Below are 15120 nucleotides of genomic sequence, written 5' to 3' on the forward strand. Positions count from 1 at the left end.
AGGTTGTATTATTTACATATGCTTGTAAATTTATCGTAAATGAATCAGATTTGTCTTGCATCGAATTGTTTCTCAATATTCGATGAAAGCTACTGTAGACGTTTGAATTGGAAATGTTGTGAGAGTCAATTCTGCTGCCGGTTAGCAATCCTGATGTGAATTTGCTTTTTGCCAATAGTCAGTCTGTCAGGAAATTTGCCTCGAATTTATGTTGATTCAATTAATTTGAATTGCTGTTATAAAAGGTGAAACAAAACTCCAGTGGATAACATTTGATGTTTCGTTTCAACATCTTTGAAATATCATATTTGAAAGAATTGCCGCATCTTCATTTCTCTTGAACTAAAATCAAAGTCTTCATATAGTGATGGCTTGAATTTCGTTTTAATTCATCGACTAATATTATAAAATAATCTTATTTGTCTCTTTGTATTTCACTCATTTCTACTGATAAATAAATCTTTATGCTAGAGATTCATTACGCATATTATTTTTGAAATTTGCAGACAACTTTCGGCAGTTTCATTGGAATGCTTGCCATGTAAACATAATATTTGTTCAACATGTATGGAAGAATACAAAATATTGCCCATTCCCGGTCTGTCTGTATAAATTCCATAAATAAAAGATATGACATGATCTATCACTAACTTCTAAATTTCACCTGTAATCTATTTTTCTCTGCAGAAAGTGACCGATGTTTTAGTTTGCCCAGCGGAAGATTGTTCAGGAAAAGCATCTGAGGTGGATGAGTCCAATCTGTGCGACGGTATATGTAAAAAATACGTGGAAGAAGGCAAATACATAACGACAAGTTGCTGTCAAGCAAAAATATGCTCCGCTTGTTTCGAGACTATTTCCGGTCGTAAATATTCAACAGGTACTGATTTTGATCATTCCAAGTTGCTTGTTTTGAAGAATCTCTTAACAAGATTTCAATTATTGAGGATATGCAATACTTCACAAATTTATTGATTCATTTTTAGTGTTTTAAGGAGCTTTTATGACGTGCAGTCTTACTGTTATAAAAAGAAGTAGACCTTTTAAATTTAAAATTCACTATGTTTTCCGGAAAATGTTTTTTGAAACGAAATAAAATATCCTTTTCAGGTGTTGAAGAAAGGTGTCCTTCTACTGAATGCCTTAGACATGCTGACGTTAGTGGAATTGAATCGAAATATTTGCTCCTTCTTATTAATTATGATGACTGAAATTGTCGATAAATTAAGAAATTACCTATTCTCGAGAATGATCAGATTATCAAAAATACTGATAGTTTAAAACAAACTGATTACTGTAAAAACAAAATTCTAAAAACGAAATTTGAGTAACTGCTAGCCTCTCTTTTTAAAAATAAGAGTAGTTAATTCAATGCGATACATACCTATCAGATAGCTCGATGCCAAGCTGAAGTCAAATGTAAAAACTCGCCAATTAGTGGATTCCCGTCAAAAGATGAATGCGAACACGCTATGTGCATTCAATGCCTGGAGAAGATGATCGATAACTGTGAATCTGCTGGTTAATCGTGCCATTTTTTATGCGAACTTTGGACAACTCCATAATTACTACACGCATCACTATAATAGTTTTTTTTTTTTTCGAAATGATTTTTTACAAACTTCCTCTTCACAAAGACGAGAATTAAGGTTCTCTACCACGTTGTCCTAACGAATCATGCAATGCGTTGTATAATGTGGAATCCGTAATCGCAATGCGTGCAATGCTACCGGCAAAATCGGCATTCTTCAATAAACTTTCACTGGATAACAACTACTATTACTTGATTAAGGATGAAATAGTTACTGTTAGTAATGATACAGTTCTACTCTCGTCAAATACTAGGCTTGTAATAATTACAGCAATATATGAATGTGCTAGAATTATCATTTATGTTATTGCCAGGAGATTCCTACATTATTTAAAGGAGTATATACTTATTAAAAATATATTTCCCTTCTTTCAGCCAATAAAATTTTCTGCAAATTTTAAATCGGTACAGAGATATTGTGAAATAGATGTTAAACTAAGCGATGGTACTGAAAGTAGGAAACTTCCATTCGATCGAATAGGAACAATTGCTGATTTGATCAGGGAGATAAGAAGAGAATTGAACATCGCTCCTGAAGAAAAGGTTAAATTAACTTCCTTCCTTTCCTATTTCAGTTAGAAGTACTACCGTTGCCTTTGACACCATCACAGTAAGACCGTTTGCTACTTTAATGTTCTTTAGTATTCTGATTGAACCTCTTTCTTCATTGGCAAATCCCAAACATTGCTTTCCTTATATCTCAAATCTATAAATATTCAATTGTTATTTATTACTAATACTATTATTATTAATTGTCGCTATGATTGATAAAGCTCTTTAAATTATGAATACATTATAAGGATAAAAATTTTGAATAAACTAATAAATTTTACCACCTGTTGCTGTTGACATTGATGAACAATTGAGGGAATTTCAGGAATTTCTAATGCTATTTTCTTCAGATGAACCTAATTCATTTTCACATCGTTCTTTCTCAAGACTTACCATCCATATACTGCAGAAATTTTAGTACCTATTATAACCGAACTACACTATACGTTATTTTGTTATCCAAAGGCTTCTGATTGTAATAAAGACGTCGTAGAAATTTCCCAGGTTTACGGATATTATTTGACACGACCGTTAAATGTCGAAGGTAAATCTGATGATGATGGGTACTCGGATAAACCAGCAGACAAATTAGATATTAACGCCGAATCGATCAATGAAACTGTGGAAAAGCTAAACCTTTCGACAGCGATCACAATTGTGGCTGATATAGCTGGAATCGTGCAGGTTAAAAATGATACGGCATTAAATGATACAGGAATTTGAAATTTGCAATGACTTTATTCGTCGAAATATCTTTTCTTTCGTAGTTCAAAAAATTTGTAATGTTGTACCACCACATTGCTGTCGAACTGCTAATGTCTGTATGTTTTTTTAATGTAAAATTCATTTCACTTGTCGAAGTCTAAATAAAGGATAAATTTCTCATGTTGTAGTCAAATACAAATTTTTAATACACAACCATTTCACTACTACATTAAGTAAAGTACTTGAAAGTATGAGAAGTGACTCTCGGATTCATTCAATCTCTCAACATAACTTGAAATTCTAAGTCATGAAATGACAATAAAATGAATTTAAGGATGTAATACTGAGTATTATCTGTTGAAAACAAATAATTTGATTGCATCCCTCTTGATCTCTAATATTCCTTTCTTCAAGTTTCTTATCATACACTGCCTTCTAATATAATATTCGGCAGTTTCTTCATTTCAGGATATTTAATCTTCCAGTTGAATTTCTCTATTTTCAAATACATCCTAATAGGACTTATGTGATTTTCACGAAATTAATAAAATTGTCATATTGTGTTAAGCCAGTTGGCAGTAACTTCTGGAAGTTGTGCCATACGTGTCACTTGATTATCATTTGAAAACAACCGAGCAAATGTAACTCAGTAATATGAGAGAAACACTGTTATCCATCTTCCGTCAGAAACAATAAAACAAACGTGACAAAAATAGATGGCTACTGTTAAAGTTAGTAATATCGTTGAATGGTTGCATGTATCTCTACTGCTACTTCCTTCTTTGCATTTTGTTAAAGCTGTTAATGGTACATTATGCAATCCATTTCATTAATTAATTAGATGTGTTGTTATGAAGATCATTATCTTCAACATAGAAAATTCTTAGAGATATTTTGAACCACAATTCTAATCATATGAAATTCGATGTCTCTCAAAACAAAAATTATAAGCTAATAGTTTGTTGAAATATTACAAAATTATTAAAGATGTGTTTGAGATGGCTCATTTGTCCACAGCAGCGATAGGCTAAGCTATTAAGTTTTGAAAAATCATGAAGTACAATGAACAAGGATTGCTTGCAGAAAGCGCAAACATTTTGTGAGGGATATGTTTGCACAAGGAATCTAATTACATTTCCAGCATGGATTAAAAAGACAAGAAACTGATACTTAAGATCATAAAATAATTTAGCGCTTTGCTTTTCAAACTTGCACTGCAGGAACCGTTATTCCCAGAATGGACTAAGCTTCAATTTCCTTTTTTACCTTCACCTCTCATTTAAAAAATTGAGAAATTTAGTAAGAAAAAGTAACTGAAAATGAATATTCGCTTGTTTTTATAGGTGCAAAGTCTACGAAACGGGAAACTTCGATCAAATTCAAGACGTGAAGGACAACATTGTGTGTCAATCACATAAATTTAAGAAAGTTTTGAAAATAAAAGCGGCAAATTTCAATTTGTGAACTTTGGTAGATTCTCGTGAAAGCTGAAGAGCCTTTTCATTTTGTCAGCAAGCTGTATAGGAGAGCAAAGAAGAAATTGTTTTGCCTACTTCAATAATTCATTGCCATTATTTTTTTTGGGAATAATATCTCTTCAACTTCCTTTTCGAATGAACAATTGGTGCATAGTGAAAGTGTTCAATCTTCAGTTTGATGCCAGCATTCAACCGATCAATCCTTTCCGAATATTACAACTAAGATTATTTCTTCCAAGATTAAATTCTCTTTTTTGTGCGTAACTAATATTTACTTGTTGTAGACAACAGTGGCGCAATGAATAGAACCGCTAATCCGATATTTTACGGAATGAGAATCGAGAGGAGACTGTAAGTTGCTATAGATTTCATACGTTGATTACAGTTTAGTAACGTTGATCTTTGAAATCCTGTGATACTTAGCACTAAAATATAAATGACTTATTACCGATTAATACATTATCTACGCAGAGATGATGATTACTTCAATTTTGTGACTCGATTGGCTAAAAATCAGCAGAAACAGCGGATGATTGTTTTCGGTGAGCATCTATTAAACGTCAGTCGATTTTGGCTCTCCGTTGATTTCACCTGTACGCCCGAAAAAATGATTCATTCACCGTATTTAAATGTACAAATTGAGAAACGAATAGATGATCGTATGCTACAATGTATTGTCGATACCGTAAGCATGTTTCTCCGTTTCTTCATAGCGTGATGATGATGGTGCGAGGTACTGGAGAAGAAGAAAAACTTTTGAAGGAACTTTGGGGACATTGAAACTAGACGTAATTTTTCTTAAGCTGACATTTCTCTAATTTTTCAGTTAGGTTCAAGTATAACCCGCCCAATGCAATTATGTGTCGAGCCGTCTCAGCTAATGCCGGAATCTGCTATGGAAAATATAGAATTTACACAAATTATTTTGGAAGAAGCAGTGACTCATTTGTTTCCTGTTTATATCCAATTAGTGTTGATTAGTATATGTGCCACATTAAGTGCCATATTTTCGGGTCTTACTACTGGTTTGATGGCACTGAGTACCGATGATCTTAAGGTCGTCATAAAATGACTGTGCTGCAGAAGACATAAGTGAAACTGGTCACTAGCAGAATTATTGTCCCATTGTTGCATCATTAAGCTTATTCTATATTCAATTCATCTAATTTTCTTATGCAAAACAAGAAATGCCTGCATCAATTATTTACTGACCATAATGCATCTCTAATCTATGCATTTACAATTTCTGCTTCCATTTCAGTTAATAGCGGAAGGTAGTGAAGATAAGAAAGAACGTGAATATGCTTCTAACATTTTACCATTACGTTCTCAGGGCAATTTCTTACTTTGTTCAATTGTGCTGGGTAATACTATTTGCAATACATTGGTTACATTACTTATCAACGATATGTGCGAATCTATCAATGATTATTTCGTTTATGTAAGACAAATCCGTGGATTATTTGTCTTTCGTATTTCCATTATGAAACATAGCCAATCAATCTTATAAATTAAAATAAATAGATTTTCTAGATAGTATTATCGTTGGTAATACCTACTACCATAATCACTTTGCTTGGAGAAATTGTTCCGCAAGCCATATGCGCACGGTATTTTCTTTCCACTATTTATTTCCACATCAACCTTTTTTTGTGAACTCGTTGGGGCTAAAATTTATTAATTCTTTAGTCTTTTTACATTAATTTTAGCACGTTGTATCAAAGTTATTGTTTTCAATTGATAGTTTTATGCATTAGCGCACGATATTTTCCTTTCATTACTCATTTAGCCATGCTTTGTGTATTGGTAGCCGAACACGCTACTTGACAATATTTTTTATGGTGTTTTCTGCTCCTATTTCATATCCCTTTTCACTTATTCTCGATTGGCTGCTTGGCAAAGAAGGCCGAGACGTGTATGATCGAAAAACCCTTCGCGTATTAATTACTATGCAACGAGACTTAACCAAAGGTAATTCTTCAATAAGACTGCTTGAGGTTATCAAAATTCATGACATTAGTTGCATTCTCTTTATTGTTGTTTTAAGAAAAATTAAGCAATCAAATGGATGGTGAAACAACGGATTTGGTACTGGCGGCTTTCGATTTACCAGAAAAAATAGTCAAATCAGTAATGACCCCTATCGATAAGATTTTCATGCTATCTGATCAAAGCGTTATCGATAAAATGCTTCTAAAAGCTATCGCTGCCAAAGGACGCACCAGAATTCCAATCTACAGTGGCAGTGATCGCAATACAGTTCATATGAAAACAACTTAAATTACTTTTCATTTTTTTTCTTGAAGTTATTGAGCAATTTACATATTGAAATACAACAATCTATCATTACAACTTTTTTATTGTAAAATTGAAAGAAATGAATTAGAACTAGTTTTTCTTACTTCGTGATATTTGCACATCAAATTAGTATGTATTTTAGATATGATAAAAGCTACTATTGTTATATTTTGGATTTTCAATGTACTTACTATCAGTGCATTTTAGATTATGGCCATACTAAATATGAAAGACTTGCTGCCATTTTGTAAGACAACTTTTTTAAAAGTTGGTACAATTGTGCAATTGTGGAAGCGTAGTAATCAATTCCGCTTCATTATTGATAGTATGCCAGTTTTGCAATTACTTATTGAAATGAGAACAGGGATACACATTGCCATGGTGGTTACTTATGATGAACAAAAACGGGATTATATTGTTCAGGGACTTGTCACACTTGAAGATCTCGTCGAAGAGGTTACTATTTGTAAATTTAGTAGTGTGAGCTATTTATGCAACTAATTCAAATCACTAAGTAATAATTGGATTCTTTGGTCATAGAAATAACAAATTATTAACTTAAGTGATAGTTAATAGTAACAATAATAAGTTTAATAATGTAATAATAGTCTGACTGTTCATCTATAATTGCTCTGCACATAAGTTAAAATTTGTCTTCAATTATTTTCTGTTCTATCTATTTCGTATTCTATTTTCATAAAATTTTCCCTTTTTTCGAGTATTCTAGATATTACGACAATGTATAAGAAGGTCAAAAATGACATCCACACGACTTTTTAGTTTTCCAAAGTTATTGTCTATTCAAACATCATTTAATGCTTTGTTACCATAATAACACTAATATTAAATAAGTTAGTGATGACGATAATTAACAAACCAATCACAGTGTTAACAACCTTGACATTCACATTAGAAGTAGTCATTTAAAGAAAAGATTCAATGTCAGGCAGATAGTACTGCAAGCATAATTTATGATGCAGTGGTTCAATTAGGGTGACTAAACAAATTCGAAATATCAAATTTACGTGAATAAGGCTCTTGCAATGAAGAGTATCAAAGATGGGATTTAAAAAATAAACATATGTAAGATTAGCGATGAAGAAACTGATCCAAAAATTTGTTAAAAAGAAACACAATTTTTTTTTTTTTTGCAATAACTAATTAAATCGAAATATGGAATTTCTTAGCAAATAAAAGGAAAAATGTTAACAATCTAACAGGATATTAGCAAGTTTACTAGTGTGTGAACGAATTAGGAATACAAGAAGCTTTTATCATCGGCATAACGAAAAGCAGCAGCAGCAGTCGGAATATTTGAAATACAGCAAGGAAAATTAGGAAAAAATGGTTGCAACAAAATTACAATCTTTTAGAATCATAAACTACGAGTAAAACTTCAAATGATGCAACATGAAAAGGAAATAAGTTAATGAAGCACTCAGAAGTAATTGAAGTAGAAAGAATAAATATATATATATCAATACGAAGGAAAATTGGTGTAGTTAATAAAAGAAAAACCAAAATACTCGAGACCTGAAAAAATTATCCATACTAAAACTTGTAATATTTCAACAATTATTAGTGAGACTTGGATGAATCGACAGTGGTGATTTGTAGGTGGTTGGAGAAATCTTTGACGAACAAGACGTAAGAATTCGAAGAGCAGGTCAAGTGAGCCGAAACTGGCGAAGAACGCACATGTATACGTAATCTATCTCAACCTTATGAAATAATCTCAAATTTATTTCTTTTTTCGTTTTTTGTTTCTATGACAAACACTAACTTAACTTCACTGTGTATCACCCAAACCTCTAACTTTGATTCAAAAAGGAGAGATATTTATAGAATAATTGCTGAAATGTAAAATTATATAAATTCCTTGCATAAATAATTCAACCAATGAAATAAATTGACTTTCCACTTTCTGAGACTTACGAAAAGTCGAAATGAGTGGTCAAAAAGATGGAACGTTTTTATAACATAGTGTCGAAAGATTAAGTAACAGAATAGCAGCGAGAAGCATGAAAGATGGTAAACGAGTAATACTTATCACCTTACTCTAGCAGTCGGAAGTGGAATTGAAGTAGCAATGATATGGGAGATAACTGTGATCATTAATTTTCATTTCTATGTTAAACAAAGAGCTGTAATAATTCATCATCAGACAATGTTAAATCCCAAAAGAAATTGTTATACGAGCAACTGATGAAAGAGAAGTTTGATGATATATGTTTGTGCTTCTGAGTATGGGACAGGCGTAACCAGCAGATTTTCCAAACTCAGTTATCCAACACTCTTCAAACATTCATTAAACTTCAGTTTGAAAAAATTAGCGTAAATTAGTTGTATATAATCAGAATATTTAATTCTTTGTGTTTTCCTGTGCATGATGCTCTTCACCCAAATTTTTGTCATTAGCTTATCAAGCAATACATGTCTAATTCCATTTCTCGTCTAATATATTCGCTAACTAGCAATCTTGCAGATTTCCCTCATCCTTTGACAATGAGCAAGCATTGGGAGACTGGAAAACAGCAATCCATCGACCGCGCATGTGGCAGCTCTCTATCCTTGAATTACAAAATTTCTGGTTTCCTTTGTTCCTCCCTACTTTATACTGCAACAAAAACAATTTACCCATGCATGTATTTAATAAATATGGAAAATGAAATTTTTAATTTTAATTTCGTGATCGCTATTTTGAAAAGTAAATTAGCCTCCGAGATACTGTGTTCAGAATGATCGATTTCTTGTTTGTATAGGTTTAATTGACCAGAATGTGAGAAGAAAAAAGAGGAGTGATCGATCAGATCAGAGGATGCAAAGGTTGTCATTGGTAATAATGACAAAAGAAAGTGAAGAAGAGTGTTGGTCACCACACCGTATGTATCTCTCATTTTTCTAAACATACATTATCTTCTTTCTCTCTTTCTTTCATTATTCCATTTCGCAACATACAAAGTTACCCGAGGAAGTACAGGAAGTTCGGGAGATGATGTTAGGTAATAATTTGTTCCTTTCAGAGGTTATCTATACTGAGAAAAACTTGAGTAATAGGACGAAACATTTGAATACTAATTCATCTAATTAGAAGAATTAAGATAATAGATCCCCACCGACTCATGGGTAACGACCCCCTTTAGAAATCTTCGAATTAGAAGAGGGTGAAATGTGCTTATCCTTTCTATCAAATGTAGTATAAATCCTAACCATCTAATTATTATTTGAATATTTTATCTATCACCTCACCTGGAATGATTAATTTCTTTAATTTTTTCATGCTAACAAGTAATAAGATTATATGATGCATTAGATTTGTAATGTTATGTTTAAGAGAAGTTTGATGATATATGTTTGTGCTTCTGACTATGGGACAGGCGTAACCAGCAGATTTTCCAAACTCAGTTATCCAACACTCTTCAAACATTCACTAAATTTTAGTTTGGAAAAATTAGCGTAAATTAGTTGTACATAATCAGAATATTTAATTCTTTATATTTTTCTGTCATGATGCTTTTTTACCTGAATGCAGTGGCATTAATCAGAAATGAAAGATAATGAAGAATGGAACGGTAGAAAAGAGCTTGGATTAATGTAATCTTGAAATGAATCTTTCAGTTTTAGAGAGATATTCAAGGATTCAGACAGTCACTCTCCACTGTGATATGCATTTCCATTGTTTGCAATGTTTACTCGATAACACTGTGTATGCCAGTCATGTATCTCACTACTAAATAATCAAATAACCACATTTGCAGACAAGAAAAAAAGGAGAAGCACAGCTGCTACCCTTAAAGAAAAAAGGCAATAAAGGAGGTGATATGAGTGGTGAAGAAGGACATGGCTGTGAAATGGCCAATGGATATTATTCATGGCTTACTATTTTTCAAGTGGTTAGTAGTATTATGATATCGAATCTCCTTGCATTCTCTCTATTCAGCAAAATTTTCCTGAGTTCTTCTCTAATCTCTTTAATCAGTTTTCTACTGCTGCTGAATCTGATATTCTGGAAAGGATAAGGAAGATGAAGTAACGAATGGTCCTTCATCCTTGATTCTTCTGTTATCACTCCTTTACCATAAGCGTTAGCTGATTGCAATGATGTGCAATAATTCATTTTTCTGAAAATATTGCAGCCCTGCGCTCAACATCGAATTATTACCGTAATAACTGAAAATGAATTTAACAAACACTCATTAGAAGTAAAACTAGTAAAGATGTAGATATCTTCTATTTAGTAATTATATAAGCTAATGATATGCGATATTCATTAAGAAATCAGTTTCTAAGTGAAATCTGATTATATGAATACATTAATCAGTACTGAAATTAAATTACCATGTTTCCAGTTCGACACAAATTACGATGGTTATATTGCGACGCATGATCTAAGACGATTTGTTCGTAATTCAGCTACTTCATTTGGATTATCAAGACAAGAAGCGGACGCTTTATTGCAAAATATTGATAAGAATGGTGATCATCTACTCGATTTTGCTGAATTCTGCACCCTGGTATACAATATGTGTATATTTTTTTTTAGTTTAATAACAATGATTTATTTAATTTTGGGTACGATTTTATACATCTCACAAATATTACAATGCTTTTTGCATGAGCAGTTACTGCAGATGAGCAAAGCTAAAAAGCTGCGCATGCGACACGTATTGTTTCGAGCGGCACAAATGGTGGTACCCCGGAGCAGTCGAACAGTACCATTCAACTATTTGCAACAATACAACTGCTTTCCTCCGCCGCTCTTTATGATCTGTATATCTATCTTAGAGGCAAGTTTAATCGATTTTGAAGAATACATTATTTAATAGTCCTATATGTGCAGAGAGGTCTTTCTATGTTGCTATTTCATCTACAAACTCAGATTTCCTGGCGCTAAGTGTCCGCTTCTTCAACAACGCATTATTGCTACTCATTAAATTTTAAACATGTTATTTATCCGATTGTTCAAAAAATGACCACTTCAGATAGCAGCTTACGTCTATTATGTTGTGCGACTTAGAAGCGGAATTGAACTGTATGGGCCGGTACCTCAAAAATCTCTCCTCATATTCAATCCTTATAAAACCAATGAAGTGTGGAGATATTTCACTTACATGTTTATTCATATAGGGTAAGATTGTTTCCTATCTTTCAACCATTTGAAACTGCGAATTTTGAAAATGTAAAGATGTGATAATATCAAAAACTCCAGGATAATACATTTGGCTTTCAATATCTTAACACAAATCGTTCTTGGCATTCCACTCGAATTGGTCCATAAATTTTGGAGAATTGCTTTAGTATATCTGTCTGGTGTTCTAGCTGGTAAGTGCTGTGATGTCACACTTTTCTTATTAGCAATACTGTTTTCAAGCATCCAGCAACCACACTTAATTTGTATTGCATCCGAAACTATTTATTTGATATGTGAAATGTGATATGCTGGCTTTTGTCAATTTAACGAATCTAACGAAATACTTTCCGTACATGACTGGTTTTTAGGTTCTTTGCTGGATTACGCTATTGACCCGCGAACGCACTTGGCTGGGGCCTCTGGAGGTGTTTATGCTTTGCTTGCAGCACATATAGCCGAACTACTGATTAATTGGGCCGAAATGGAATTTGCACTTTACCGAGCTCTTGTTTTGCTAGTTCTGATCTCAAGTGACGTATCCTTGGCCATCTACCATCGATACTACCTTAACACGACGGATAAAGTTTTCTTTTTATTGTTCACTTGATTAATTAAATGTCCCTTTAATCAGTCTCCAGCAAAAAGCAATATCCGTATCGCAGGAGCCTCATTTCATCAAACTTCAGGTTTCTCATGTATCGCATCTTGCTGGCTTCGTGGCTGGAGTGCTAATGGGTACCGTCGTGTTACGGAATTTTCGAAAGAAGAATTGGGAACGTATAGTATGGTGGATTGCTTTTACAGTAACAGGCTCTTCATTCTCAATACTTGTCTTACTCAATATCATACCGCATATCTGAGATGTCAAAACTCAATTCAAGAGCAGCAAATTCATGATCATTCAATTCTTCGATTGCTTCAAACTATTGTGACATGAAAACTTGTATATTTCATCAATTGAAATTTGATAACCTAAAGCAGTAGTAAACTAAAACAAGACAACAATCCAATTAGCTTTAAACTGAATTTGTCGGAAAGGCTTGTGGATTACAATCAAACAGTTGGACGTAAGAAAACTGAGGTTTCTGCTTAAATGTAAAATGCGTAAAATGTAACCTCATTTAAAATTAAGTGAGTCGACCAGAAGTTCTGTTGGAAATTTTACAAATTTTATAAATGGAAACATATCAATCATCGTCACTTCTTTCTATTAAAGCTGATTTACAAACTTCCCAAATAACTCTCGAATTCTCACTCAAAATTAATTAGCACATCAACCAAACTAAGAAAGAAAAGGATTTGGCATTATTAGTATGTAAAACATATAATAGTAAATAGAAATCCTTTACGCAGTCAGAGGATTAAAACCAATCAGTCCAATTCACCAGTATCAGTTAATAAATTGATCTGCACGTTATTATAGTCCAGTAGAACCACCAAAAAAAAAAAAATATATATATATACTGAATGAATAAATGTTCGATAGCTTCACTTCTTAGATTTGTGGCGAGTCACACACTTAACTTTTCAAAATACTGCTGCAAGTTTTAAAGATTATCCGAATATGGATGAAATATTCTTTGAACCCAGTTTTATCGATATTTTAAATTAGCAACAACTGAAACTAACATGAATGATATAGTCCACCATGGAATAACAAAAGACCCCTCAGCCATTTAAATTTCATTAGATGGAATAAACTGGAACCGACAGTTTGTTATCCCATTAAAATGCATTTATCACTGAATGGTCCCAGCTCTTCAAAAAATCGGAAATCAAGTTTTATGAGGCGTTCTTATCACAGATATTTCGTCAGTCTATCACGTACATATCGTAAATAAAAAACAATAAACTTATGAGCGAATTCGTTACTCACAATAACCTACTCGATCCCTTGGTATCAGCCTCAATTCGCTTCCATGTTTCAAAAATATATTACCAGCCGACTGTGTTGGATTTATACCTACCCCATCATTCGTTATGATAGCACTCGTTGCAGCTGGTACTTTAAATTCTTCTGCGGCAAATTTCAAAACTGCTGTGAAAGGTGTAGACTCAGGCACGCTAAGCCTGAAAACAATAAAGTTTCTTCCTGAGCCCACGGAATTCCAAATTCCTAGTGAACTGGTAAAGTTATCTCAAGTTATGGTACCTGCATTTGCTGATGAAATGACGAAATAACAAACAGAATGAATCTTAAAGACAAAATAGTAACCATAAACCATTTTGGGTTATTTAGGAAATTCTACCAGAAACCGTAGAAATAATAATAAAACGAATAATAATTTAAAAAAGTTGTCCCGCTCCCAAACACAAGCAACCAATTGGCAAAAATGAAACTATCATTCTCGTTCATCTCACAACAAGGTCCATCAATCAGAAAATATATTTCTTGAAAAATATATTTTCCTCTTCTGAATCATTTTTTGTTATTATTAATGATTTAAAGACACTGTGATCGTAGCAATCTGCATTTTACTTAAAAAAATTGAGTAACTTACACTTTAAAGGGTAGCTTTGGATCGCTTGTCAAAGTTATCTTGAATGTGACCTTGCCAACTGCATGCTCCATCGTTACCCTAACAAGCAAAACTGTTCTGCAAGGAAGCGGCACAGGACCGAATGAAAGAGAATGAATTTAACTTCCCAACAGGAAATCTGTCACAACGAATCGCCACCCGACATAATGAGAATGGAAGACCTGCCCCTAATGCTAGCAGAGATGAGAGAAATAGCACAGACAGAGGAAGAATAAAAGAGGACAGGCATGGTACACACCAAAGAGAAGAACCCATGCAGACATCTACTCCCATCTTACACACATTGTAATGGGGGTCAGCGCGGACGCTACTCCCCCAAACGCAAAAATTATGCTGTTGGCTGACCCCAACTCGGGGTAGCCACACAGGTCAGCCTGGACCCGAAGTGCAATGGCCAAGCCTCACTATGAAGCCCCCGCCTTCTTGATCGCGGAGAACTCCCAGCCAGGTAAGTTTATGAGGTACCGCTTCCATTCATTCGTACCACTGTTGCAGCTGATACTCACCCGTTTTTCAGTCTGCTCATCAAATTATGCAACTGCTGCGATATATAGTGCGAAAGAAAGAGAAACAGACATGCAGGAAAACTCTATTTACACAGAAGATGTCTATTCCGTTCAATTCGATTCAAATTTGGATATGCAAATGTTATTTCTTCCTCAGTATCAATAGTAGTAGATCATTCAAATATTCACATTTCATGAGGAAGTGGGGTCACTTGACCTTTCCAGTTCACTTCTACCGGTGTATCAACCAGTAATGTTCTAGTATTCTACTTACCTAGCTACTTCCATAATTATCTATCTTGAATGCTTCATGAGTGCA

General features: G+C 33.5%; 3 protein-coding genes and 1 non-coding gene across 6 annotated transcripts; 2 read left to right on the forward strand and 2 right to left on the reverse strand.

The window, feature by feature from the left end:
• Nucleotides 1–4762: 4762 nt before the first annotated feature.
• On the forward strand, nt 4763–8334 carry Bma-cnnm-4 (Uncharacterized protein; the record flags this gene model as incomplete). Of its 2 annotated transcripts, none has more annotated exons than XM_001900680.1 (8): nt 4763–5011; nt 5153–5383; nt 5588–5767; nt 5860–5936; nt 6116–6297; nt 6374–6585; nt 6832–7080; nt 8242–8334. In XM_001900680.1, 8 exons carry the CDS (start codon nt 4763–4765, stop codon nt 8332–8334), a joined length of 1473 nt encoding a protein of 490 aa, XP_001900715.1. The 2 variants fall into 2 exon arrangements, with proteins under 2 accessions (XP_001900715.1, XP_042932742.1); XM_043076808.1 differs by having other exon boundaries at nt 5153–5263; nt 6374–6456.
• A 2111-nt stretch (nt 8335–10445) lies between these two features.
• On the forward strand, nt 10446–12615 carry Bma-rom-2 (Uncharacterized protein; the record flags this gene model as incomplete). The annotated part of the gene is made up of 7 exons (XM_043076809.1): nt 10446–10517; nt 10974–11138; nt 11256–11336; nt 11607–11752; nt 11834–11946; nt 12124–12338; nt 12442–12615. 7 exons carry the CDS (start codon nt 10446–10448, stop codon nt 12613–12615), a joined length of 966 nt encoding a protein of 321 aa, XP_042932743.1.
• A 651-nt stretch (nt 12616–13266) lies between these two features.
• Bma-ufm-1 (Uncharacterized protein) lies at nt 13267–14327 on the reverse strand (the record flags this gene model as incomplete). Of its 2 annotated transcripts, none has more annotated exons than XM_043076810.1 (3): nt 13267–13293; nt 13723–13825; nt 14257–14327. In XM_043076810.1, the coding sequence occupies 3 exons, from the start codon at nt 14325–14327 to the stop codon at nt 13267–13269; spliced, it is 201 nt and encodes a 66-aa protein (XP_042932744.1). The 2 variants fall into 2 exon arrangements, with proteins under 2 accessions (XP_042932744.1, XP_001900717.2); XM_001900682.2 differs by having other exon boundaries at nt 13642–13825.
• A 257-nt stretch (nt 14328–14584) lies between these two features.
• Bm620 lies at nt 14585–14751 on the reverse strand. The gene has a single exon (XR_006228222.1). It is a non-coding gene; the product is annotated as a small nuclear RNA Bm620 (small nuclear RNA).
• Between the last annotated feature and the right edge of the window lie 369 nt (nt 14752–15120).

Source organism: Brugia malayi, assembly GCF_000002995.4.
Source record: "Brugia malayi strain FR3 genome assembly, contig: Bm_v4_Chr1_scaffold_001, whole genome shotgun sequence".
NCBI lineage: Eukaryota > Metazoa > Nematoda > Chromadorea > Rhabditida > Onchocercidae > Brugia > Brugia malayi.